The sequence below is a fragment of the Grammomys surdaster genome, unplaced genomic scaffold, assembly GCF_004785775.1.
Source record: "Grammomys surdaster isolate TR1022 unplaced genomic scaffold, NIH_TR_1.0 239, whole genome shotgun sequence".
In the NCBI taxonomy this organism is placed as follows: Eukaryota; Metazoa; Chordata; class Mammalia; order Rodentia; family Muridae; genus Grammomys; species Grammomys surdaster.
The window spans coordinates 3,872,762-3,897,015 of record NW_021604684.1 but is presented as its reverse complement, the minus strand read 5'-3'; the positions used below and the strand labels follow the sequence as shown (position 1 = coordinate 3,897,015).

At 44.1% G+C, this 24,254-nt stretch overlaps 1 protein-coding gene across 1 annotated transcript in view; it reads right to left on the bottom strand.

Annotated features, from left to right (window-relative positions):
- The window catches only part of Afg3l2 (AFG3 like matrix AAA peptidase subunit 2), a 51,500-nt gene extending 32,258 nt beyond the window's left edge, over window positions 1–19,242 (bottom strand). Inside the window, exons 1-7 of the mRNA XM_028774255.1 lie at window positions 18,953–19,242; window positions 12,365–12,464; window positions 11,992–12,069; window positions 9,815–9,918; window positions 9,555–9,707; window positions 2,999–3,073; window positions 1,550–1,674 (exon numbers count right to left, since the gene is read on the bottom strand). Coding sequence (XP_028630088.1) covers window positions 1,550–1,674; window positions 2,999–3,073; window positions 9,555–9,707; window positions 9,815–9,918; window positions 11,992–12,069; window positions 12,365–12,464; window positions 18,953–19,066 — 749 coding nt within the window. The 5' untranslated portion in view covers window positions 19,067–19,242. The remainder of the gene's footprint in view (window positions 1–1,549; window positions 1,675–2,998; window positions 3,074–9,554; window positions 9,708–9,814; window positions 9,919–11,991; window positions 12,070–12,364; window positions 12,465–18,952) is intronic.
- Window positions 19,243–24,254: the final 5,012 nt, after the last annotated feature.

The following is a 24,254-nucleotide window of genomic DNA, read 5'->3' as shown; positions in this document are numbered from 1 at the left end:
TTCAGGCCCCGGTGTACCACATAGGGAAATCCAGCTTGTGTAATTCCAGTCCATTACACCCACACCAGCTTATCAACTTGGGCAGCCAACCACCTTAAGATCTCTTCAGAAGCATCCTATCAGCTATGAGGCATCACACTAGAGGAAGGTCACCAGAGCCCAGTTCCAGAAGTCTCTAGCTATGAGTAATACCAACAGTGCAATCAACAGACTAGCTCCTGGGTTGGTTTTGTTCTCACTTATAGAGAAAAATGATACAGTGCTAACTCCATTACAACTGCCCGTCTCACAGCAGGACATGCCTGCTGCATTTAATGAGAATGACCCAAGCACGGGGGATTACAGGTATACATAATACAACAGATGAATAACCTACTAAAAACCTACATTCCCTAGTCCATACAGGAGCATCTGCCCAAATTATGAATGGAGTTATTCAGATAAACCCTAAGAGAAGTAGTTCTGAAGAAAGAAAAATGGTTTCTTATTTTAAATGTAGGAATGTTTTATCTACATAGATGTCTGTGCACTGTGTGCATGCCTTGTGCTCATAGAGGCTCAAGCAGGCATTGGATCTCCTAGGACTAGAATTACAGATGGTTGTGAGCCATCATGTGGGTGCTGGGAATTGAATCAAAGTCCTCTAGAAAAGCAGCCAGTGCTCTTACTCGCTGAACCCCCTCTCTAACCTGGAAAAATGTCTTTTTTTTTTTTTTTGGTTTTTCAAGACAGGGTTTGTCGGTGTAGTCTGGCATGCTCTGTAAACAAGGCTGGCCTTGAACTCAAGAGATTCACTTGCCTCTACCTCCTGAGAGTTGGGATTAAAGGTGTGTGCCATCACTGCCCAACACTGAAAATTTTCTTAAATCCTGGAAAACTATCAGCTAGAAAGGTAAAAAACAGCTAACGGTAGGATGCTACTCCTTCACATGGGGCTGTTCATGTAAAATTTACACAAGGACAGCACACTGGACCACAAGAGTTTAAATCCTGCTTAACCAAGAGAAACATAACCACATAGAAAAGAAGGTAGTCACGTGCAAAGTCTAAATCACTAGTGACTTACTTTTCAATACAGCCAAAAAGAGCAAGGTCTGCTTAAAACTTTCATGGAGAGGTGGCGCAGCAATTAAGAGCACTGGCTACTCTCCCACTATCCTGATTTCAACTTCCAGCAGCCATATGGTGGTGGTTTACAACCATTTACAATGGGACCTGATGCCTTCTTCTGGTGTGCAGAACTCATTTACACAAAGCACTCATTTACATAAAATGCATGAACAAATAAACCTTAAAAATTAAGACTTTAAATGTATAACCCTGTCACTTAATGACAAGGGACAGCAAACCATCCATAGCACAGTAAGTGGTACTCAAATCTGTCTTTTTACTGTTTATTTTTTCAGCTTTTTTGAGACAAGGTCTTTCTATGAACCTAAGGTTGGCCTCAAACTCATGGCAATACTCTAGTTTCAGTCTGCCAAATGTTAGAATTATAGGTATATGCACCCTATTTGGCACAAATCATGTACTTAAAATGATTTCTTACCCATCACTTTCAGCAATGTAAACCACAGGCACCCGGTTCTCCCCTTCTATGCCCAATTCTTGCTGCAAAGTCTCCAGATTCCGCTCAAATGTGTCGACACTGCCAATATTAAACCAGACGTATTGCTATAAAAACAGAAAAACAAATATCCTAAGAATGAACAAACAACATTTTGATTTTTCTAAAGCATTTAACCTGCTAAGAATTTTTCAGAAACACTTCATGCTCTCCTAGTTAAGGACTGTGATGGGGAAAGCCTGTGCACACTCAATACAACCAAAAATGACTATGAACTCCTAATTCAACCATTAGGATTAGTGTGCACACCAAACAGACTATGATCTTAAGATTCAGGGCTGGGGACACAGCTCAGTGGTAAAGTACTTGCTATGAGGTAAAGCACCTAACAAGCTCTAGGTTCAATCCCCAACACCACAAAACAAACAAATAAACAAAGCCAACAACCTTGAGATAGAAATCTTTACTGTGGCAAATGGAGAAATAAAAGTAATACAATGCTATTAATTTTAGATGTAAATGTTTGTGTATATCAGTCCTAGAAAAGTGGCCTCTCCATCATCAAAGTTGTCCTTTGGGGATGGTACCACAGGACAGCACTAACAGGGTGGAAACAGACAGTTAGATGAGAGTAATCTCCAAAAGCAGGTGTCTGGTACCGCTAGAAAACTGTTAGAGAGCAACCTGGTGGAAGTCCGGTCCTGGCAGAGGACAGCAGGATGGCAGGACACCCAAGAACTGGGAGTAGGGTTGGACCAGGAAAGGCTGACATTACCTGAGCCTCCCTCCCCTCTTCAAAACCTCCTCTGCGCATCTGACACTTCTGCCATCTCTACACGGAGCCCAAACTAGGTGGACCAGAAATAGAGATTATTTAATACAGCAAACCAGGTGTGCCGGTTTGTGCCTGTGCTCTGTAGGGGCTGAAGCATAAAGACCGCCCTGAGTCAAAAGGCAGCCTGGTTACAGACTACGATCCTATCTCAAAAATACACAAACACAATTGGGAAAACAAACAGGTGCCACAAAAAGGTTACAGGAAAATAAACAGAAAGACTCCTAAGCTGATTTGAAAGAATCCACCTCAAAACACATGGAATTCAAATTTTAATGGTTTGCCCAACCAAACAAATGTTTTTTAGTGTTCAAAGAATCATAAATTATTCTGGAATGCTGAAAACTGAGCTCCTCTTCCCTGTGTCCTAGGTGTGAAACTAAAATAACTACCGAAACCAACCCAAAACTTCCAGAAGCCTCTCCATGTATCAGCACATGCACACACCAGCTGTCGTCAGTGAGCATCCTCCTTGGCACACCAGATGGAACTGTCCCCAGTGTGCATATCTAATGTATTGCAAGGGATGTTTTCTTGTCTAAACCTGAGAAAGTTGAATTTACTACTAACTCACATCAATTAATAAAATTATTTACCCCATCAACCGGAGTTTTTCCTGGTGTAAAGGCCACACGGACAAAACGCTTGTTGACAACTTCTAGTCTGTCCACCTAGAATGTTAAAAAGGCAAATATTTAAACATAAGTTTACAGAAAATACTTGAGATGTTATTTTACTCTCATTTTTTAAAAGACATATGACAGGCTGGGCATGGTGATCCTAACACTTGGGAGGCAAAGCCAGCCCAGTCTCTAAAGCAAGTCAGCCAGGTATACCATGCCATGCCATGCCATGCCATAGGTTTGAGACCCTATATCAAACTGAGGTAGAGGGGCTGGGGAGGAGATGGGAGATGGCTCGGTGGTGAAAAGCACTTGCTGCTTTCAAACAGGACCTGGATTCAGCTCTTAGCATCCACACAGTGGATCCCAACCACCAGAACTCCAGTCCCAGAGGCTAAGACAGCTCTTCTGACTTCTGTGATATCATTCATTCTAACCCTGAATGACATCTACATCTGCTCTGGCCTGCTCTCAAAGCTCTTCCATGGCTGTTTTTATTCACCTTTCTTTTCCTCCCATGATTACATTTGCAAGGTTTACTACATTGGCATTTTGATTCCGTGGAGCCTTGCATCTGATGAGCACACTCCAAGTTACCTCCATGTTCATTAACAGTTAAGCTGTTTCAAACTGTACACAGTCCTACCCAATGCTGCAGTGAGCACCCCTGCAGATACCTTCTGGAACATCTCTTCAACTGTTCGTTCTTCCGGGATACACAGTCTATAGACAGATGCAGCTGCACTAAGGTACGTTGTAGAGTGCACAGTCCTTCAGTTTCCTAGGTACTGTCAAACTGCTCTCTACAGTGGCTCTCCAATCCAAACTCTTCCTAGCCAAGGATTCTTACAGCTTTCCTCTCTAACACTTGCTATTATAAGATTTTACTTTTTCCCCATTACCTGAATAGTACATACTTGTTTTCTTTAATCTCCTAATTATATCTGACTGTTGAACTACTATTATTCTTATTATTTTCATATGTGCTCATTTGTTACTCCCTTGTGCCAGATTCTCTGGAACACCCTGGCTTTCGGTTTGCCACTGTTACTTGGCAGACTTACTGATAACAGATCACAAGAAATAAACATGTCTTAAAGGATACCGCTGTCACTGTTCTTCAGATGTAGTATTTTAAAAGTATTATTAAAAGTGCAGAGGAAAGATTATCATTAAGAATCAGATACAGGGCTGGCAAGATAGCTCAATGGTTAAAAAATACTTGCTATGAAACCTGATGAATTTAGTCCAAGAAGCCCAAATAAGGTGGGAGGAGTTGACCTCTGATCTCCACATGTGTGTTATGGCATGCTAATGCTGAGCCATACCTCTCTTCCACCTCACATTGTGAAATGACAAAGAAATGAGGACATTTCAAGACAAGCACAAATGAAAGCAGTTCACGACCAACATCATGGCCCTGCAAAAGATGCTTACGGAACCATAACACACAGAAGAGGAAGAAAGAAAACAGGTAGATTATATTTGGGGACAAGAATGGCTCAACAGGGGTGAAATAAGGACAGCATCTGCCATGTCCTCTGCAGTGTCAGCAAGTCTGACACTAAAGAGAAAAAGCCAAAAGCAAACAATCTAACCAGAAAATAAACCAAAAGAAGTATCCAACAAAACCCATAGGAAAGCCGGGCAGTGGTGGCACACACCTTTAATCCCAGCACTTGGGAGGCAGAGACAGGAGGATTTCTGAGTTCCAGGCCAGCCTGGTCTACAGAGTGAGTTCCAGGACACCCAGGGCTGCACAGAGAAACCCTGTCTCGAAAAACCAAAAAAAAAAAAAACCATAGAAACTTACTAATCATCAATCTATAATAACTTACGAACTATAATAACATAAATGGCCTGAATTCATCCATAAAGAGACACAGGCTGGGGGATGGAGAGCTTAGCAGTTAAGAGCACTTCTCTTGCACAGGACCCAGGTTGTATTCTCGGCACCAACACCAGATGGCTCATAAGCCTGTAACTCCAGTTTCAGGGAATCGAACGATCTCTGAGCTCAGCAGGTATTGGCGAACACATGGTACACATAAATCATATAGGCACACAGAAATATACATAAATAAGAAACATGTATAAAAAGACAGACTAGCTGACTGGATTAAAAAACTGAAATGAAATGATGGCATGGTGGCTTGTGGTTGAGGAGGTTTTTACTGTAGGTAAGAAGTAGAGTATAGGGGGCTGGAGAGATGGCTCAGCAGTTAAGAGCACTGACTGCTCTTCCAGAAGTCTTGAGTTCAATTCCCAGCAACCACATGGTGGTTCACAGCCATCTGTAATGGGATTCAATGCCCTCTTCGGGTGCGTCTGAAGAGAGCTACAGTACCCTCATATAAATAAAATAAATAAATCTTAAAAAAAAATGTAGAGTATAACTAGAGGCATCTGAAGAGTCTAGAGCAGGGAAAGTATAATACTAGTTATAGCCAACAGAGTGAACTGGACCATGAGAGGAGAAAGAGAGGAAGAAGAGAGAGAGGAGAGAGGGTCAAGAGCAGAAGACCAAGAGGGCAGAGAACCAAGGGAAAAGAGGGAGCCCATAGCCAAAACGGTAGGGTTATAGAGAACAAGAAGCTAGGGGAAAGGAAGCCCAGGAGCTGGAGAGGTTTAGGGCAGAAGATGGGTGAGAAGAGCTGAGAGGAGATGCAGGCACTGAGGGACCTAGAGGAGGCCATCGTTTGCTCTGACCTGCTAATGGAGACACAGCTAGCCATTTGTTCTGGTTTCTTTTGGACCTGACAAAACTATATCTAACTTCCTTGTCTCTAAGAAGCACATCTTACTGGTAAAGACACCAACAAACTGAGAGTAAAAAGATGGAAGACAGCTGGGCAATGGTGGTGCACGCCTTTCATCCCAGCACTTGGGAGGCAGAGGCAGGTGGATTTCTGAGTTTGAGGCCAGCCTGGTCTACAGAGTGAGTTCCAGGACAGCCAGGGCTATACAGAGAAACCCTGTCTCGGGGAAAAAAAAAAAAAAAGATGGAAGACATCATCCACACCAATAGAGACTGAAAATAAAACTGGAGTACCTATTCTAGAAAATGCTGGAAACCACACACACCCTCCCCACAACCTGGAACAAATACATGAATTCAGAAACACACAAGGATACAAAGCCAATTCACAACAGCACCGCTGGGCAGGGACTGGGCAGGTTCAAAGGAAACACACACACACACACACACACCCTTCCCTTTACCCGAGGAGCCCTCTCCGTATCACTAGCAGAGGGACGAATGGCTCTCTTTGATAACCTACTAGCTATAACCCTTTCCTGCTCAAGGGCTTCCCTCCTCCCACTCTTCATCCCATTTAACTCTCTATTTAAGCCATACTCTCTCTCTCTCTCTCTTTCATCTCTTGGCCCCTTCTCCTTTGCCCACACTTTGTCTCCCTCTCTCCCTCTGCCCATCTCTCTCCTCTCGTGGCCAATTCCAGTCTGCAGATCATGTTCAGGACATGCTACTACTTTTTCACCCTGCTCCTGACTCTTCTAGATGCCTCTGGCTATATATAGCCTCTCTCATAGATACAATAAAACCTTCTCCTCAACCATCTTTTGGAGTGGTCATATTATCACTTTATACAATACATGCCTATAATTACAGCACCTGGGAAGCAAAGACGAGGCAGAAGGATTGCTATAAGTTTGAGGCCAGCCTGGACTACATCACGAGCTCGAGGTAAGCCAAAGCTACACATAAGGAGATCCTGTTGCCCCCTTATGTGTCTTAGGAGCAGTCAGTAAGTACAGACACTTTCTGCCAAACAGACAACCTGAGTTCCATTCCTGAGACCTAGTGAGTAGAAGGCAAGAATGAATTCCCACAAGGTGCCCTCTGACCTGCACATATATATACACACATATACACAAAGAGACATACATTAAATACTGTAAAAACAGCACTTGGAAGCCAGAGACAGGTGGATTTCTGAGTTCAAGGCCAGCCTGGTCTACAGAGTGAGTTCCAAGATAGCCAGGGCTTACATGGAGAAACCCTGTTTTGAAAAAACCAAAAACCAAAACAAAATGAAGAGTTAACAACAACAGCAAAAAGAATAAATCAGTAATATTTCTATGTACTAACATGGAGTACTCTGTAAAGGAAATTAATAGTTGCACTTACAATAGGAAACAGAATGTGTAGGGACTAAATTAATTTAAGCAAAAGATGAAAGAAATGCACAATGAAAGCTATAAAGCATCTAGAAATGAGTTAAGGAAGATAAAAGAAAATCTACACTCACAAACTGGAAGACTTTATACTGTTATGAAAGTGATCCGCAGACTTAATGTCTAAAAAAGATTTTTTGCAGAAATAGAAAACCATTCTTACAATTTATATGGAATCTCAAAGGACCAGCCAAAACAATGAAGAAGGTAACATAGTTGAAAGATCCACAACACTACAAAGCTACAGCACTCAAAACTGTGATGCTGGCATTAAAAGAATGGAAGAGAGGCTGGAGAGATGGCACAGCGGTTAAGAGCACTGACTGCTCTTCCAGAGGTTCTGAGTTCAATTCCCAGCAACCACATGGTGGCTCACAACCATCTGTAAAGGGATCCGATGCCCTCTTCTGGAGTGTCTGAAGACAGCTACTGTGTACACACATATATATATTTTTAAAAAAAAAATAAATCTTAAAAAAAAAAGACAATGGAATAGAACTGACAACACAGAAACAAATGGAATCAAATGGTTTTTGACATGAATGTCAAGACCATTCAATGGGAAAAGGAATGTTTATAACAAACATGGATACCCAGTTTAAGGCCTATTCCAAGATTTGGAACCCATGCCTGACACTACCCAGGTACCCAAGATTCTGAGACTAGGTAGGCCATGGGCCTAGGGGAAAAGGAGTATAACAATAAAATGACTCCTAGTGACGTTCTGCTATGTCCATAGATCAGTGCCTTGCTCAGCCCTCATCAGAGAAGCTTCTTCCTGCCGTAGAAGGAACAAACACAGAGTACACAACTGGACAATGTACAGAGAGCGAGAGACTGGCACACTCATTTCTAAATGGGAAGTCCATCAGAACCTTCCTTTCAGGGCTCAGGTAACCCTGTGTAAGAGGAAGCAGAAAGACTATTAAAGCAGAGGGGATGATGGCATCCAAGAAACACTGACATCCATATGAATCCACAGAACTTGTGGCAGTATGCACACGTTCAAGACAGATGGGTCCAGTGCAGAGAGGGGAAGTAGACATGAGCTTGAATCCCAGGCCAAGAAGCTATCTTCAAATCACTATGTTTTCAAAGGGAAAGTTCATTTCTCCAATGAAATCTCACTGGGCATTAAGCACACTTAGGGGCTCTTACATGGGTATACAGATTATATATATATTTGTTTATATACAATACATATATTATACATATGTATATATAAAACAAACCACACTTAGGGGCCCTTATATGGGTACATAGGTGTATATAAACTACACCACACTTATACGTGGGCCCAGCAGCAGATGGCCAATGCAAAATAAACTCAATGGTGTTTTTCTAGATTTTTTTTTTAAATCTCATCTTTTATTTTGATTGGGAATATTTTATCTTCTTGGTGTTTTGTGGCTTTTGATTTAGTGATTTCTATGAGATTTGTGTGTGTGTCTATGTGTGTTCCTTGTGCTTTTTAATTGTGTTTTTTAATTATTCTGTTTTTACCTGTTTTCTAAAGAAAGCAAGAGAATGAAGACATGAAATTGGATGAGTGAGGAGTTAGGATGGATCTGGGGGAAGGGAAACTATAATCAGAATATATTATATGAAAGGAATTATTCTCAATAATAAACGATTAAAAAAAAACCCTAGATATCCATGAGTAAAGAATGGAGTTTAATCTTATGTAACTATATAAATCTTTTACCTAAGTATATAAAAAATTAACTCAAATCAAAGACTTAAGACTACATGACTATCAGAAGAAAGTAGAGCATAAAACTTTCATGACATGGGATTCATCAATGATTCTTAAAATGCTAGCAACAGGAAACAGAAGCTACACGAAATGTAAGAATGTGGAGCTGGGGGTTGTGCGGGGCTGGAGAGGGGGCTCAGCGGTTAACAGCACTGACTGTTCTTCGAGAGGTCCTGAGAGTTCAATTCCCAGGAATCACACAGTGGCTCACAACCATCTGTAATGGGATCTGATATCCCCTTCTGGTGCATCTAAATACAGCAACAGTGTACTTACATACTTAAATACATTTAAAAAAGATGTCTAGGAAGATGGCTCTGTAAATGGAGGAGCTTGGAAGGCAAGCCCTAGACAATCCTCAGGACCCACATAAAAGTAGGGTTCACAAAGCTGTTCTGTGACCTCCACACACATGCCATGACACACACATGCCCCTCCATAACAACTGTCAATTTATAAAAACAAATTTCAAGGAAAATATTCAACATGCAGTTATTTTATGATGGGCACTCTGTGGTCTAACACAACTGCATTTCACCTTCTAAACTGCAACACCCCCAGCCCCATGTTACTTACCACTCCTTTAGAAAGATAGTTATTGACAAAGTCTTTCCATGTGATTTCTCTCCCAGAGCTCTTGATCAGGAAGTAAAACATGACTCCACCCCAAAAAAGAGTAGTCCAGAGAAAGTACAGCCTGAAATCCTTGTCATCCCATGGAAAGTCACCCTAGACAGAGAGGGACACAGTTTCTGTGTGCAAATACGACCTGTGCTATGTGGGCTTTTCTTGGGGCCACCAACCCAACCTCAAAAGTAAACAGTTTGAAATCAAACCTTCTGGAACCTGGACCACCAATGAGAATCTTCTTTTTTGCCACGGCGCTTCCCTCCCCCACCACCTGCACCTCCAGAAGGCTGGGGGCCGGAGAGCTGTGATTCTGTAAACAGAGAGCAGCCTGTCCAGCATGCAGCATATCCTGCATGCAGCACCTCCTACAGTCAGCAAGACCTGTGCAGCTCCAGGCTGAGACTGAGGACCTAAAGGAAACCACTGATTGGCCAACCATCAGTTACTGCAGAAAACACTTTAAGGAAAGACATTAATACAAAGTGGCAAAGGCCAAGAGGCTCCAATGCACTTGCCTAGGACCTCAGAAAATATACACAGTAACCCAATAACCCCAGAAGAATGTTACTGTTACACACATCGTACAGAGGAAGACCTGAGCTTAAGTAACTTGCTGGGTAATTTGTTGGCGTATGACATGTGTGAGCAAAGAGGGGCAGGTTTAAACCTGAGCAAATTCTTGAGTCCTCATTCAAAGTTACAAAGTGTGTGCTGGGCTGGGAATGTAAGAGGGAGAGGGGAGGATCATGGGAGGGAGAGTAACTCGGTTGGCAGTACTGGGCTAACACACACAAAACCGAGGGTTCAGCCTCCAGCACCACAAAAGCCAAGCGTGGTGGCCTTCAGAACTTGAGGTGACCAGTTTGTGATCTGACCCTTCATAAAGGAGCTGAGACAAATTGATGAAGTTATTGATTCTGTCTCTTCTCTATCTTCCTAGTGACCTACAAGTACCATTCTAATGTCACCAACCACCATGAAACAATCTCCCTCACAGAGCAAGCAGTAAGACCACGGGTACCTGTCACCCTCAGTGGCTTCATGACACATTCACTAAACCACTACCTGCACAAAGGCAGATGTGACATAAGCCAGCTCAAGCCACCCGACAGCATAGCACTGAGAAACAGAGTTGTACAATACAGGTTGGGTGACAGTATTCCTTACTCTGGTAAGGTGCCATCCAAAGGGCTATAATGTAATGTAAGTCTCTTACCACTGGTGAGCCTGCCAACTATTGGACTATGCCTTTGGTAAATCCTACAGCGCTGCTCATGTAATCAACACTGCAACCAGAGCCTTGGGGCTGGGCCCTTTTAAAAACAAGGGCTGGCCTGGGGATGTCACTCAATGATAGATCTTAGCATATTCGACCAGGACCACCAATAACAAAAGGCCAAAGGTCTGACTTACATTTCCCTAAAAGGGACGCCACTGGATGCCAATAGGAGTCAAACAAATGCTCAACTGCACAATACTTATGAAAAGGGACCAGAAGACTTGGTGCTATAAGATCTGTCCACCTGGCCAGCCTTAAAAAACCTTCTCCAAGCCAGTAAACAGGGCTCTCTTCAGGATCAGGATTTACATTTTTTAAATTTAAATTTTTAATTTAAAATTTTAAAGCACCATGGAACTAGAGAGATGGTTAAGTGGTTAAAGAGTACTTCTTCCTCTTCCAGAGAACCCAGGCTGGTTCCCAGAACCCATGTCACCCCCACAGGCAGCTCACAACCTGTGACCTCAACACTAGGGGATTGACGGCCTCTTCTGAACTCCACAGACACCTGCACTCACATGAGCACATACTCACACACAAACACACATAATTTAGAATAAATCTTTAGCCAGGCAGTGACGGCACATGCCTTTAATCCCAGTATTTGGGAGGCAAAGGAAGACAGATCTCTGTGAGTTCGAGGCTAGTCTAGTCTACAGAGTAAGCTTCAGAACAGCCAGAGCTATACAGGGAAATCCTGTCTTGGAAAACAAACAAAATAATAATAATAATAATAATAATAAATATAAATAATATAATTAATTATTAATAAGTATTATTATTTTTTAATCTTTATTAAAAACAAACAAAATCCCATCTTGCACCATCCCAAAAAATTGCATGTGTTGGGTTTCTAAGACTTTTCTTAATAGTTTAAATTATGTATCAGGAATACCTATTAAACAGTGTTTGAGCAGTCAGTCTCTCTCTCCAAAGAAAATCTGAACTACTTCCATGTGTAAAGTGGTAGAAAAATAAAAAGAGAATCAAGGAATAAAACAGGGCCCACTGAACTCTGGTGTATTCAGTTACATAGCCAACTTCTGGTGACTCTCATAGAAATATCAAAGGAAAACAACAAACTCAACCTTCTTTTAAAACTACCTTTTTTTTCTCCAACAGCTTCCTTAGGTTCACTGGCCTTTTTTCCATTTTTCCCATTAGGAAAGTATTTTTCAAATCCTGTTAGAAAAAATAAAAAAATCTTCAAATTAAAATTCATCAGGTTTTACGCATATTATTATATGGTTCACACTCTGGAGGTGTCAATTCTACTACCTGTAAGATGTTCACTTGTAGATGACATAATTTTCCCTGCTACCATCAGACAGAAGCTGAAGTCAGGGTGTGGACAGAGTAGACAACAGCTAGTCACCCTGATGAGGTTAACCTATGTACCCACACAGGAAGCCCCTCCTCTCAGAGACTCCACCTTTAGCAAGAATACACAGCACTAGAGTCAGACCAAAGCACTTACCTTTGGGAGGTCGAGAACAGAATCTTTGATAAGCAGCAATTACATCCCTCAGAAGAGAACTTCTGCTGTTTGCTGTCTGGACCGAAGCGTACTGATAAAGCTGCAACACGACATTAAATAAGAGCATGAGGCTATTTTACAAAACAGAGGGGAAGGACTTCATTCCTGACACCCTGAAGTGAGATGTGAACTTCCCTTTGGGAAGAACTAAGGCTTGATGTCACAAAGCCTAGCAATAGAAGCAGGAGATAGGCAGTAACTACCAAAGGTCTTTGTTCTTCCAGAGGTCCTGAGTTCAATTCCCAGCAACCACATGGTGGCTCACAACCATCTGTAATGGGATCCAATGTCCTTTTCTGGTGTGTCTGACATGGGTGCTTCTAAGTCAGACACAACCCAGGCCACGGTCCAAGTATAAAGACCTAAGCACATTCATTTGGCAATGTCTATCTGACTTACAGTACCCAAAAGACAACTTTAACCCAAACTCTGCTGTTTGGTGCTGATTCATTTTCAGGTACTTACCTGAAGTTGCAAGCCAGTGCTGCTTATAAACAATGCTAACTTTATCTCATTTCTGTGATGAGAAAGTCAGGGCTAAATGTCACTGACAATCCTTACACTAGCCAACTGCTAAAGTCCTTGCACACTGCCAGTGAGATGTAATGAATGACCAAGACATTTTGAAACACAGTTTAGCAAATCTCAACATGTTTGATATGGGGGAGTGGGGGAGGGGGTGAGACAGTTTAGTGGATGAAGACACTTGCCACCACAACTGACCACCTAAGCTCAATACTCAGACTCACATAGTGGAAGGAGGTGTCCTCTGATTTCCACATGTGCTTTAGCACGCACATGTACACACACACACCCCAAATGTTAAAAAAAAAAAGTTAGAGTAATACCACAGAACACAAGAAATTCTACTCCTTCCCCTCAAAAAACCTGATTGCATGACTATTCAAAAAGCATACGCACGCTGGCAATGGTGGCGCACACTTTTAATCTCGGTACTCAGGAGGCAGAGGCAGGCAGATCTCTGTGAGTTTGAGGCCAGCCTGGCCTACAGAGTGTGTTTCAGGACAGCCAGAGTTATACAAAGAACCCCTGTCTAGAAAAAAAAAATGCACACATGCTCACAGCTACATCATTCATAATAGTAAAAATGGTACCAACGCAAATGCTCATCAGCTACTAATGAACAGACAAGAAGTGGTAATTCCGAGCTGGAGAGATGGCTCAGTGGTTAAGAGCACACTGACTGCACTTCCAAAGGTCCTCAGTTCAATTCCCAGTAACCACATGGTGGCTCACAACCATCTGTAATTGGATTCGATGCCCTCTTCTGGTGTATCTGAAGACAGCGTACTCGTATATATAAAATAAATAAATCTTTTTTTTTTAAAAAAAAAAAAGAGTGGTAATTCACTCACTACCTGTGATGGTTTGAAAATGCTTGGCCAAGGGAGTGGCACTATTTGGTACTGAGTGGTACTATTTGGAGGTGTGGCCTTGTTGGAGTAGGTGTGTCACTGTGGGAACAGCCTTTAATACCCTAGTCCTAGCTGCCTGGAAGCCAGTCTTCTCCTAGCAGATGAAGATGTAGAACTCTCAGCTCTTCCCACATCATGCCTGCATAGACACTGTCATGCTCCTGCCTTGATGATACTAGACTGAATCTCTGAACCTGTAAGCCAGCAACAATTAAATGTTGTCCTTATAAGAGTTGCCTTAGTCATGGTGTCTGTTCACAGAAGTAAAACCCTAAGACCGTAGTAAAACCGTAGTCCCAGGGACTACGGTATTGCTGTGATAGGCCCGATCATGTTTTTGTCTGGAAGGATGTGGATTTGGGGACTTTGGATTTGGAAAGCAGCGGAATGCTTTAAATGGGGCCTAATGGGCCATCCTAGTAGGAATATGGAAGACTCTGTTACTGAGATTGACTTGAACTATGCAGACCTGGTCCCAGAGGGTTCAATGGAGAATTATTTCAGTATGTAGCCTAGAGACCGTTTTTGTGGTGTCTTGATGAAGAAAGAATGTAGCTGCTTTCTGAAGAATCTGAATCTAAGGTAGAGATTTATATTAACTGCACTGATAAAGACGACTCAGAAAAGCCCAGCAGAGCCTTCGTTCTCTGGTTAAGTCTCATGAAGAGAGTTTTGAACAAGCGTAGCAAGCTTAAAGAGCAAAAATATAAAATATAGGGCTAGAGAGATGGCTCAGTGGTTAAGAGCACTGACTGTTCTTCCAGAGGTCCTGAGTTAATTTCCAGCAACCACATAGTGGCTCCCAACAGTGGGATCTGATGCCCACTTATGGTGTGTTTGAATACAGCTACAGTGCACACATATAAAATAATTAATAAACAAACAAACAAACAAACACATGGTTGGAGTATTAAAGGGGCACCAGGAAGTGAAATGGAGTTCAATCCTGTGTTGAAGGATATTAAATAGAATTAAGGGAGTAATGACTTTGGGGCAAGATCCTACCCAACTAAGTTTAGATCCAGGCATGGTAGTACATACCTTTAATTCCAAGAAATAAAGCCAAACAGATCTCTGAGTTTAAGGCCAGCCTAGAACACAGCAAGTTCTAGGTGAAGAGAAGCTTAAGTTCAGGCTTGGTGGGCAACACCTTTAATCCCAACGTTCAGGAGAGAGGCAAGCATATCTGAGTTCAAAGTCAGTCTACAGAGCAAGTTCCAGGACAGCCAAGCTTAGGCAGTGAAGGAGTTGGAAAACAGAAAGCTCGTGATAATGTAATAGAACAAGAGGGCCGTGTTCCAGCTCCTGCAAGCAGCAGAACTCAGCAGTTTTGGCCATGTGGCTCTGGCTTTAGAGTGAAAAATAGAAGGAACTACTGGAACAGTTGATGCTGGTTAGCTGAAGCTAAGAAATTATTGGTGATTAAGAAGAGACCAGCATCACTGAGGTGAAATCTTCTGGGAAGTGTTTCTGAGGGCATGAAGGAGCTGTGTTCTAGAGAAAGCCAAGGTTGTACCTCAGCTGCAGCTGAATTTGGTAATGTGTAAGAGTCATCCAGGTAGTACTAGTTTTGAAGGCATGAAGGGGTCATGAAGAACAGCTGAGGCTTGGCACTATGAGAGGCCATGGAAGGCCATTGGTGAAGGTGCAGCCTCAGTTACAATTGATGTCCCAGGACTGAAGGGGTCATGCAGAGGAGTTGAGGCTTGACACCATGAAGAGAGCCTATGAGAGGCTATTGGTGAAGCCTAGTTGCAGCAGAAGACCCCAGTGTATCGGAGATGCCAGTACATGGAATCATCACCAAGAACAGCAGTGGCAGTGGAGTGGATCAACCTGAGCTTAGAGTGCTACCGAGGGCAGAGCTGGAGAAGTGATCCAAGCCCTTTGGAGGAGCCCAGAAGATCACGTGTGGATACTAGACATTAGAACAAGAAGCTGTAACACTGAAGTTGCCTTGGAGACCTAAAGATGTTAGAGATGCCACAGCTGTGAGATACCTGCCGAGGAAAGCTGCTAACAGGGAGTGGAACCAGCCCAGAAGAAAGAAATGTGTGGCAGTAAACAAAGATGAAAAAGGAGTTGGAGATCTGAAAATCACTTTGTCATCAATCATGGAGATGTTTGGAGTTTGTCCAGCTTGTTTCCTGTCTTGCCTTGGGGATTACAGTTAAGTGATTGGATGAATCTCAGAAACGACTTTGAACTTTGGATTTAACATTGTTGAGAATGCTATAGGCTATGGGGACTTTGGAAGCTGGACTAAATGTATTTTTTAATTATGCTATGACTAGGTATAGGTCCCCACAGACCCATGTGTTTGAACAAGCCTATGGGGGGGCCAGGGAGTGAAATATGATGGTTTGAAAATGCTTGACCAGGGGCTGGAGAGATGGCTCAGTGGTTAAGAGCATTGACTGCACTTCCAGAAGTCCTGAGTTCAAATCCCAGGAACCACATGGTGGCTCACAATCATCTGTAATGAGATCTGATGCCCTCTTCTGGTGTGTCTGAAGACAGCTACAGTGTATTCATATATAATAAATAAATACATCTTTAAAAAAAGAAATACTATGTGCCCCCATCCCTGCTCCTCCTACACATATATAGCAGAGGACTGCCTGGTCTGGCCTCAGTGGGGGATGCCTGGTGGGGGAGCACCCTCTTAGAGGCAAGGGGGAGGAGGAATGGGATTAGGAACTGTGGAAGGGGGGAGAGGGGACAATGATTGGAATGTAATAAAATATTAAAAATAAATAAATAAATAAATAAGTAAGAAAATGCTTGACCAAGGGAGCGGCACTATTTGGGGGTGTGGCCTTGTTGGAGAAGGTGTGTCAAGGTGTGTCACTGTGGGCATGGGCTTTAATACCCTAGTCCTAGCTGCCTGGAAACCTGTATTAGGCTAGCAGCCTTCAGATGAAGATGTAAAACTCTCATCATGCCTGCCTGGATGCTGCCATGTTCCCGTCTTGATGATAATGGACTGAACCTGTAAGCCAGTCCCAATTAAATGTTGTCCTTATTAGAGTTGCCTTGGTCATGGTGTCTGCTCACAGCAGTAAAACCCTAACTAAGCCACCACCTTTATATTACTTATAATGCATAATACAAGGGGACTGTTCTCTAAGTTGTTGGACTGTATCTTCTAGGAACATATTGTATTTTTCAGGAGGAAAGTTTCTCCATGTTCAATACTCTCAGTTCAAAGTACTGACGTGGAGGGTTAGCTGTGGAGAAGTGAAGACACCACAGAAGCGAGGGGACATTTCTTCATGTCACAACACACAACAAGACTCTGCAGCTTGGTATGGAACCAGACACACAAGTTACCCTCCACAAATATTTGTCACCTCCAAATGCCCTATGGGAGGCTGGAGAGTTTAATGCCCTCTGGAGACTAAGGATGTAGCAGTTGGGAGTGGTTGTCTAGAATGCACAAGCCCTGGGTTTGATGCTCCGAAAACACTAATAAACCAGGCATGGGCCACCATACTTGTAATTCCAACACTCAGGAAACAGAGGCAGGAGGATAACATGTTTAAGGCCATCCTGGGCTTAAGGCCATCCTGGGCTATATGCATTCTGTACAGCAAAGAAATGTTTCAGGTGTCCCTACGCAAGGGGTATACATCACTCACAGGCATACCAACTAGTGGTAGCTATCCAAACAAGAACTTATGTCTGTGTTCACTGGTGACTCACAGGGACAACAGTCCCACTAAGGCTTTTTATGAGATTCAACGTCACAAAGTAGAACCCTGAGTCCAATGTCCACTGATTATAAAAGGGAAGGGATCAGATGAGCAAGGTAAGACGGGAAAACGGTCACACACTCAACAGATGGTCTACAGCAGGAACAGTGAGGATGGCAAGTGAGCCTCAAAGTAAATGTCCCAGACCCAGGTACCCCAGCCTTCCTTACCCATAGTGTTGACTCTCACATCCACCGCCCACTGGTGAAACATTCAAAAAACAGAACACAGACAACAAACTTTGTGCATAACTTTAACCCCACACTTGAGAGATGGAAGACAGAGAGGATCAGTAGTTCAAGGCCAACCTCAGCAGTGAGAAATGTTTGAGGTTTTTTGTTGTTTCCTGTGTGGGGAGGAGTTGGTTGGGTTGGGTTGAGTTTTGGTCATTATTCGTTGAATGGTAGGATATAAAGCCTATTTACTAACCGTTTACATCACATTAGGTACTGAAATAATCTAGAGATGACCGTATGAAGAACCAGCATGATTAGGAGGACCAGGTAGGAGGTTCTGGAGGCTAGCCTGGGCTACACAGGAAGATCTCATCTCCAAAATCCCCAAACAAAACATAAACAAACAGAAGCACATAGGAGGGTGTGCATCCTTTGAGTCTGGTAAGGGTCCATGCACCATTTCCTTTCAGATACTGAAAGGCTATACTTTACTATTACCTCTAGGTTCTAAGTGAAGGGGCTGGACTAATCACCTCAAGGACGCTGGACAGTAAGTGGTCAAGCCAGGTTCAAGTGACCAACCATATTCCTCAACCGCCATACTATGTCCCTCTGAGTAAAACCTGTGCTGGGCTGGCAGATAGCAAGAAGCTGTGTCATGGTTCTGCCAACACGACATCACTTCAATAAAGTGTACCAGGTAGTGTGTGGCCCTACATCATCAGCGAAGCCTCCGGATAGTCGCTGTTTGCAATACATAGGTCCAACCCTGAACAGTATGTATTTTGACACCAGTGGTGTTTGCCGATTTGTATTCAAGATGCCAGCAACGGCCCTCCTTATTCAATAGATGGGAAAGGGAGGTTCCACAGCCCTCTCTCCTCTCTTCCCTCCAGCTGGCCGGTGCAGTCCACGAGTCTGTCATTTTTGAGTGCCACGAAAGCCAAGGAGACCACGGCAGCGAGTAGCAAAGCCGAGGCGTGACCTTCCCGGGCTCCGGACGCCACTCTGCAGCGCGGCCCTCAGGGCCCCGGGGTCAGGAGAAACACCGCCCACGGGGACCAGGAAACTCAGGCCGTCACGAGTCCCGGGCTGGTGACCTTGACACCTGCGCCCGAGCCGGAAGCCGGCCGGAGGGAACAGCAGCGACGCGGGACTCACCGTACGGAGGCAGGGCCGCCGGCCTGGACCCAGGCAGCCGCTGGGCGCGAGCAGGGGAGGAAGGCCGCGACGGCAGCCGCCCCGGCCCCACAGCAGCAGGCAGCGGTGAGCCATCGTGGGCCCGGCCCGCTCCCGGGCGCGCGCAGGCACGGAGCCAAGGCAGGCGGTCGGCTGCCCGCAGCTTCCGCAGCTTATCGGTTCTCCGGGAACTGCGCGCCACCGGCGCAGGAGACCCGCGACAGAACGCGAACCCACGCTCCACGCGTGCTCGTCAGGCCCCGCCCCAGCGTGCGGACGTCGACGTGCCCTCTAGGCGGCCGACCACGCCCTCGGGTTGGGAGGGGTCGGGACGCTGAGCCCGGCTGGAGGCGGGAGCAAAGGAAGAGTGGGGCGGGGTGAAGGGCGAGGCCTATTAAAGAGCTGGAGGGGCGGGAGAGTTAGGAAGACTGCAGAGGGGCGGGGTTGGATGGGTTAAAAAAGGCGGGGTCAAAGGAGGATCGTAAAGGTGGCGGGGCTGGGGCGGACTTGAACGACTGTGGAGGGGCGGGGCTTGAGGTGCTAGCAAATGAGGGCTTTGTAGGCGAGATCAAGGAGGGGTAAAGCTGGTGCGAAGGGTGGTGTGGAGGCGGGGAAGGAGGCGGGGCCTAAAGAGGTTTGGGGAAGATGAGGCGGGTCTGAGGGCGGGACCGAAGAAGGAAAGCAGGAGGGGCCAAACAAGGAGAGCAAGGCTGGTGGGAGGACCTTAAAGAGTTAACCAGAGGCTTAGCAAAGGCTCTATAGAAAAGGACCATTTTTCATTCAGGACTAGAGAACACTGGTCTTGTTTGACATTTTAGCATTCACTCTGACTACTTACCAGGTAGTTAACTGTTCAGACAGGCATGAGGCAAGTTCTACAAAGGGCAAAACACAGCTACTTTCTTATTTTCTCCTGGTGTTTTGGGGATAGGTTTGTAGCTCTGGCTGTCCCCAAACGCTACTGTGAACTGAGCTTATGTTAAAGATTCTGCAGTGCTGATTAACTGGTCAGAACTACCTGATCATGAAGAGTTGGGTTGTTGCAAAACCAGAGTCAAATTGTCTTGGGCAATGTTTAGTCCCTTTTCTAACCCTAAGCATTATTCATCCTCATGTCTAACACAGCATCACCATGAATAAACTAAACCTAGTTGATATTTATAGAAAACTTCCACATGACTTGCATGTGTGAATGCCGAAATCCAATTCCCAGCACCACAAACAAGGAAAGAAAAAAGAAATTTCCTGTGCACGGTATTTTCAGGCTTATTTACCCAGACATCCCTGGATCATAAGTAGTGAGACCCTACAATGTATACTTGCTAGCCATAATAGAACAAAACTAGAAATTGGTATCAGAGGAAGACTAAGAGTGGGGCTGGGGCGATGACTCGGTGGCAGGTTTCCGTATAGGATTTTCATACATCTTTCCTTTGGTTTATCCTTCCCTTCAACTTTCCTTTCCCTACTATACCCTTTTGCCCCAATCTCCCCCTCCACGTTGCTCTATTGTGCACACCACCTTCCCTCAAAGCCTTTCTTTGTCCAGTTTCATGGCTGCCTTTCTGGTTTCCTAGCCTTAACCCTTGTTTACTTCCAAAGTGTACACATGTTTAACAGAGACCAGGGCCCACCTATGAGGGAAAACACACAGTATTTGTTTTTCTGAGTCTGGGTTACTTTGATTAATGTTTTCCAGTTTCATCCATTTTTCTGCAAGTTCCTTCCTTCCTTTCTTTTCCTGGTTTTCTGTTTGTTTGTTTTTGTTACCAACAGCATCCTTTTAAGCAGCCCATGTGTCAAAAGAAAATCGAAAGCTAGGAGTTATTTTAATATAAATGAAATAATAAAACATTTCATTTCACAGAAAAATTTGTAGATGACGTGAGAGCTGTGATTACATGGATTTTTGTTACACTTCCGTGTTTATGTTAGATCAGTGTCCTCAGCTTGTACTCTAGGAAACTGAAGTAAGGCTTAGAGGTGCAGCTCCGTCGAACGTACTTATAGCTTACAAGAAGACTTAGGCTTGATCCCCCAGCGCCACACAAACTGGACATGATAGCACATACCTGTAATCTCAGCACTTAGGAGAGAAAAGCAGAAGGGTCAGGATTTCAGGGTCATCCTCAGCTTTGTGAGGAATTGCAGACCACCCTTAAACACAGGAGTTGCTGTCTCAAATAAGTAAATAAACAAAATTACAACAGGAAGAAAAAAAGAACATAAAAGAAGATCCACAGGGCCTGGAGAGATGGCTCAGTGGTTAAGGGCACTGACTGTTCTTCCAGAGGTCCTGAGTTCAATTCCCAGCTGCCACATGGTGGCTCACAACCATCTGTAATGAGATACGATGCCCTCTTCTGGTGTGTCTGAAGACAACAACAGTACACTCATATACATAAAATAAATAAATAAATAAATAAATAAATAAATCTTTTTAACAAATCATTAGAAGAAGGAGAATGAGGAGGAAGAGGAGGGGGAAGAGGAGGGGGAGGCTCATAGAACATTAAAGGTAGCACAATACCTTTAATCTCAGCATTGGAGAAACAAAGGCAAGTGGATATCTGAGTTCTGGGTCAGCCTGGTCTACATAGTGAGTTCCTGAATATCCAGGGCTGCACAGAAAAACTCTGTTCTACACCTCCAAAAAATGTATAGAATTGCCGGGCAGTGGTGGCACATGCCTTTAATCCCAGCACTTGGGAGGCAGAGGCAGGCAGATTTCTGAGTTCGAGGCCAGCCTGATCTACAGAGTGAGTTCCAGAACAGCGAGGGCTACACAGAGAAAACCCTGTCTCAAAAAAAAAAAAAAAGTATAGAATTGATGAATCTTATAGTGAAAATGTCTACAATGGTAGGGTGAGCATCTCCATGGCAGAACACCCACCTCTAACATGCTCACACTTCTGGTTCCATAGTCTTTGGAGAAATCAAAACTTCCGGACAGGAGTGTGAACAGTATTACTGCTGTGGAAAGATGGGAGCTGTTCTTCCAAAAGATGAACGTAGTGGTCACATGAGTGTCTGAATGCCCTCCCTAAGCATGTGCCTTGTCTTAGTTTGGGTTTTATGACTATGAAAAAACACTATAACTACTGTGATTCTTTGTTGTTGTTGTTGTTGTTGGGACAGGGTCCCTCTGTGTAGTCCTGGCTGTCCTGGAACTCACTCTGTAAACCAAGCTGGTCTCAAACTCAAGATCTGCCTGCCTCTGACGCCCAAGTACCAGGATTAAAGTTGTGTTCCACCACTACCAGGTCAACTGCAACTCTTATAAAAGCAAACATTTAATTGGGGCTGGTTTACAGTTTCAGAGGTTTAGTCCGTTATCATCGTGGAAAGAAGCATGGTGGCATGCAGGCAGACATAGTTACTGGAGAAGGAGCTGAGAATTCTACATCTTGATCCGCAAGCACCAGAAGGAGACTGTGAGCCACCTGGGAAGTACCTGAAGCATATAAGACCTCAAACCCTGCCGGGGGATGGTGGCGCACACCTTTAATCCCAGCACTTGGGAGGCAGAGGCAGGCGGATTTCTGAGTTCGAGGCCAGCCTGGTCTACAGAGTGAGTTCCAGGACAGCCCGGGCTATACCGAGAAACCCTGTCTCAAAAAAAAAAAAGAAAAAAAAAAAGACCTCAAACCCCACTTCCACAGTGACACACTTCCTCCAACAAGGCCACGCCCCTAATAGTGCCATTCCCTATGGCCAAGCATTCAAAACATGAACCTATGGGAGTCATTCCTATTCAAACTATAAGATGCCTCTTATGGTTTATTTTGAATGTCAGCTGGACAGGGTCTAGACTCACCTGGGAGACAAACCTCTGGGCACATCTGTCAGGGAGCTGCTGGAGTGATGTAATTGAGAAGGGAGGACCCTCCCTAAATGTAGGTGGCTCCATCCCATGGGTTGAGGGTCTTGCATTGTGTAGAAAAAGAAGACAGTGGGCCTAGAGACTGGAGACCACTCCCTGGTTGAGAGCTCCTCTTGCTTCTACAGAAAATCTGGGTTCCCAACACCCATACAATGGCTTAGAACAGCAGTTCTTAACTTTTGGGTTGCAACCACTTTGGGAGACTGAACAGGGGAGGACAAATGCCCCTTTTACAAGGGGTCACCTAAGACCATTGGAAAACACAAATTTATACCAGTAGCAGAATTACAGTTAAAATAGAGTAACGGAAATAAATTTATGATGGGAGAGGTCACCATAACATGAGAAACTATGAAAGAATCACAGTATTAGAAAGGTTGAGAACCACTGGTTTAGAACTGTCTGTGACTCCACTTTCAGGGAATCAGCGCCATCTTCTGGCCTCCTTAGACACTGCCGGTACATGGTATACAGTTAGTCACTGGGGCAAAACACTCATGGTGATGCACACCTTCAACCCTAGAACTCTTAGACAAAGGCAGGTGGATCTCTGTGAGTTCAAGGCCAACCTGGTCTACTTAGCGTGTTCTAGGGCAGCCAAGCCTACCTAGTGTGACTCTCTCTCAAAACCAAAACAAAGTCTCCACTCATATACACAAAACAAAAATAAATAAATCTTGAAAGAAGAAAATTAAGTCGAAAAACTGGAAAAAGACAGACAGAAAGGTCCTACTGAATGGCCGTACATAGATGGACGCTCTAGAATTGGCAACTTCTTAGAAATATAATGTATTACAGAAATAGATGGGAAGGGAGGCTAAGAGCCACTGCTCAGTGGCTACAGTTTCTGTTTGGAATAAGAAAAAAATAAAGTTCTGAAAGTAGATGGTGAGCAGAATTGTGACATAGTTAATCTCACATTGCCTTAAGTGGCTAAGATGGCAAATTTCACGTTGTTAGTATGTACCACAATGAAGTGGGGGTATCAGTTAAAAAGAATAAAAGGAGGGAGCTGCAGGGGTGGCTCAGTGGTTTGTTTGTTGGTTGGTTGGTATTGTTGCTCTAGGCTCGGTGGTTAAGACCACTTACTGTTTTTGCAGTGGACCTGAGTTTCAGTCCTAGCACCAGGGTAGCTCACAACCACTTGAGAGGCCATTTCCAGGGGAGCTGATTCTCTTTTGACCTTCTCCGGCTCCAGGATGCATCCCGTGCACACACACAAAATAAGCCAGGGCCCCGGTGATACATGCCTTTAAACCCAGAAGGCAGAAGGCAGAAGCAGGTGGATCTCTGTTGTTTCGGGTCAGCCTGATCTACCTGGTGAGTTCCAGGATAGCCAGGGCTACATAGAGAGACCCTCTGTCAAGATAATGATAATACTTTTTAAAAGATGATGATAAT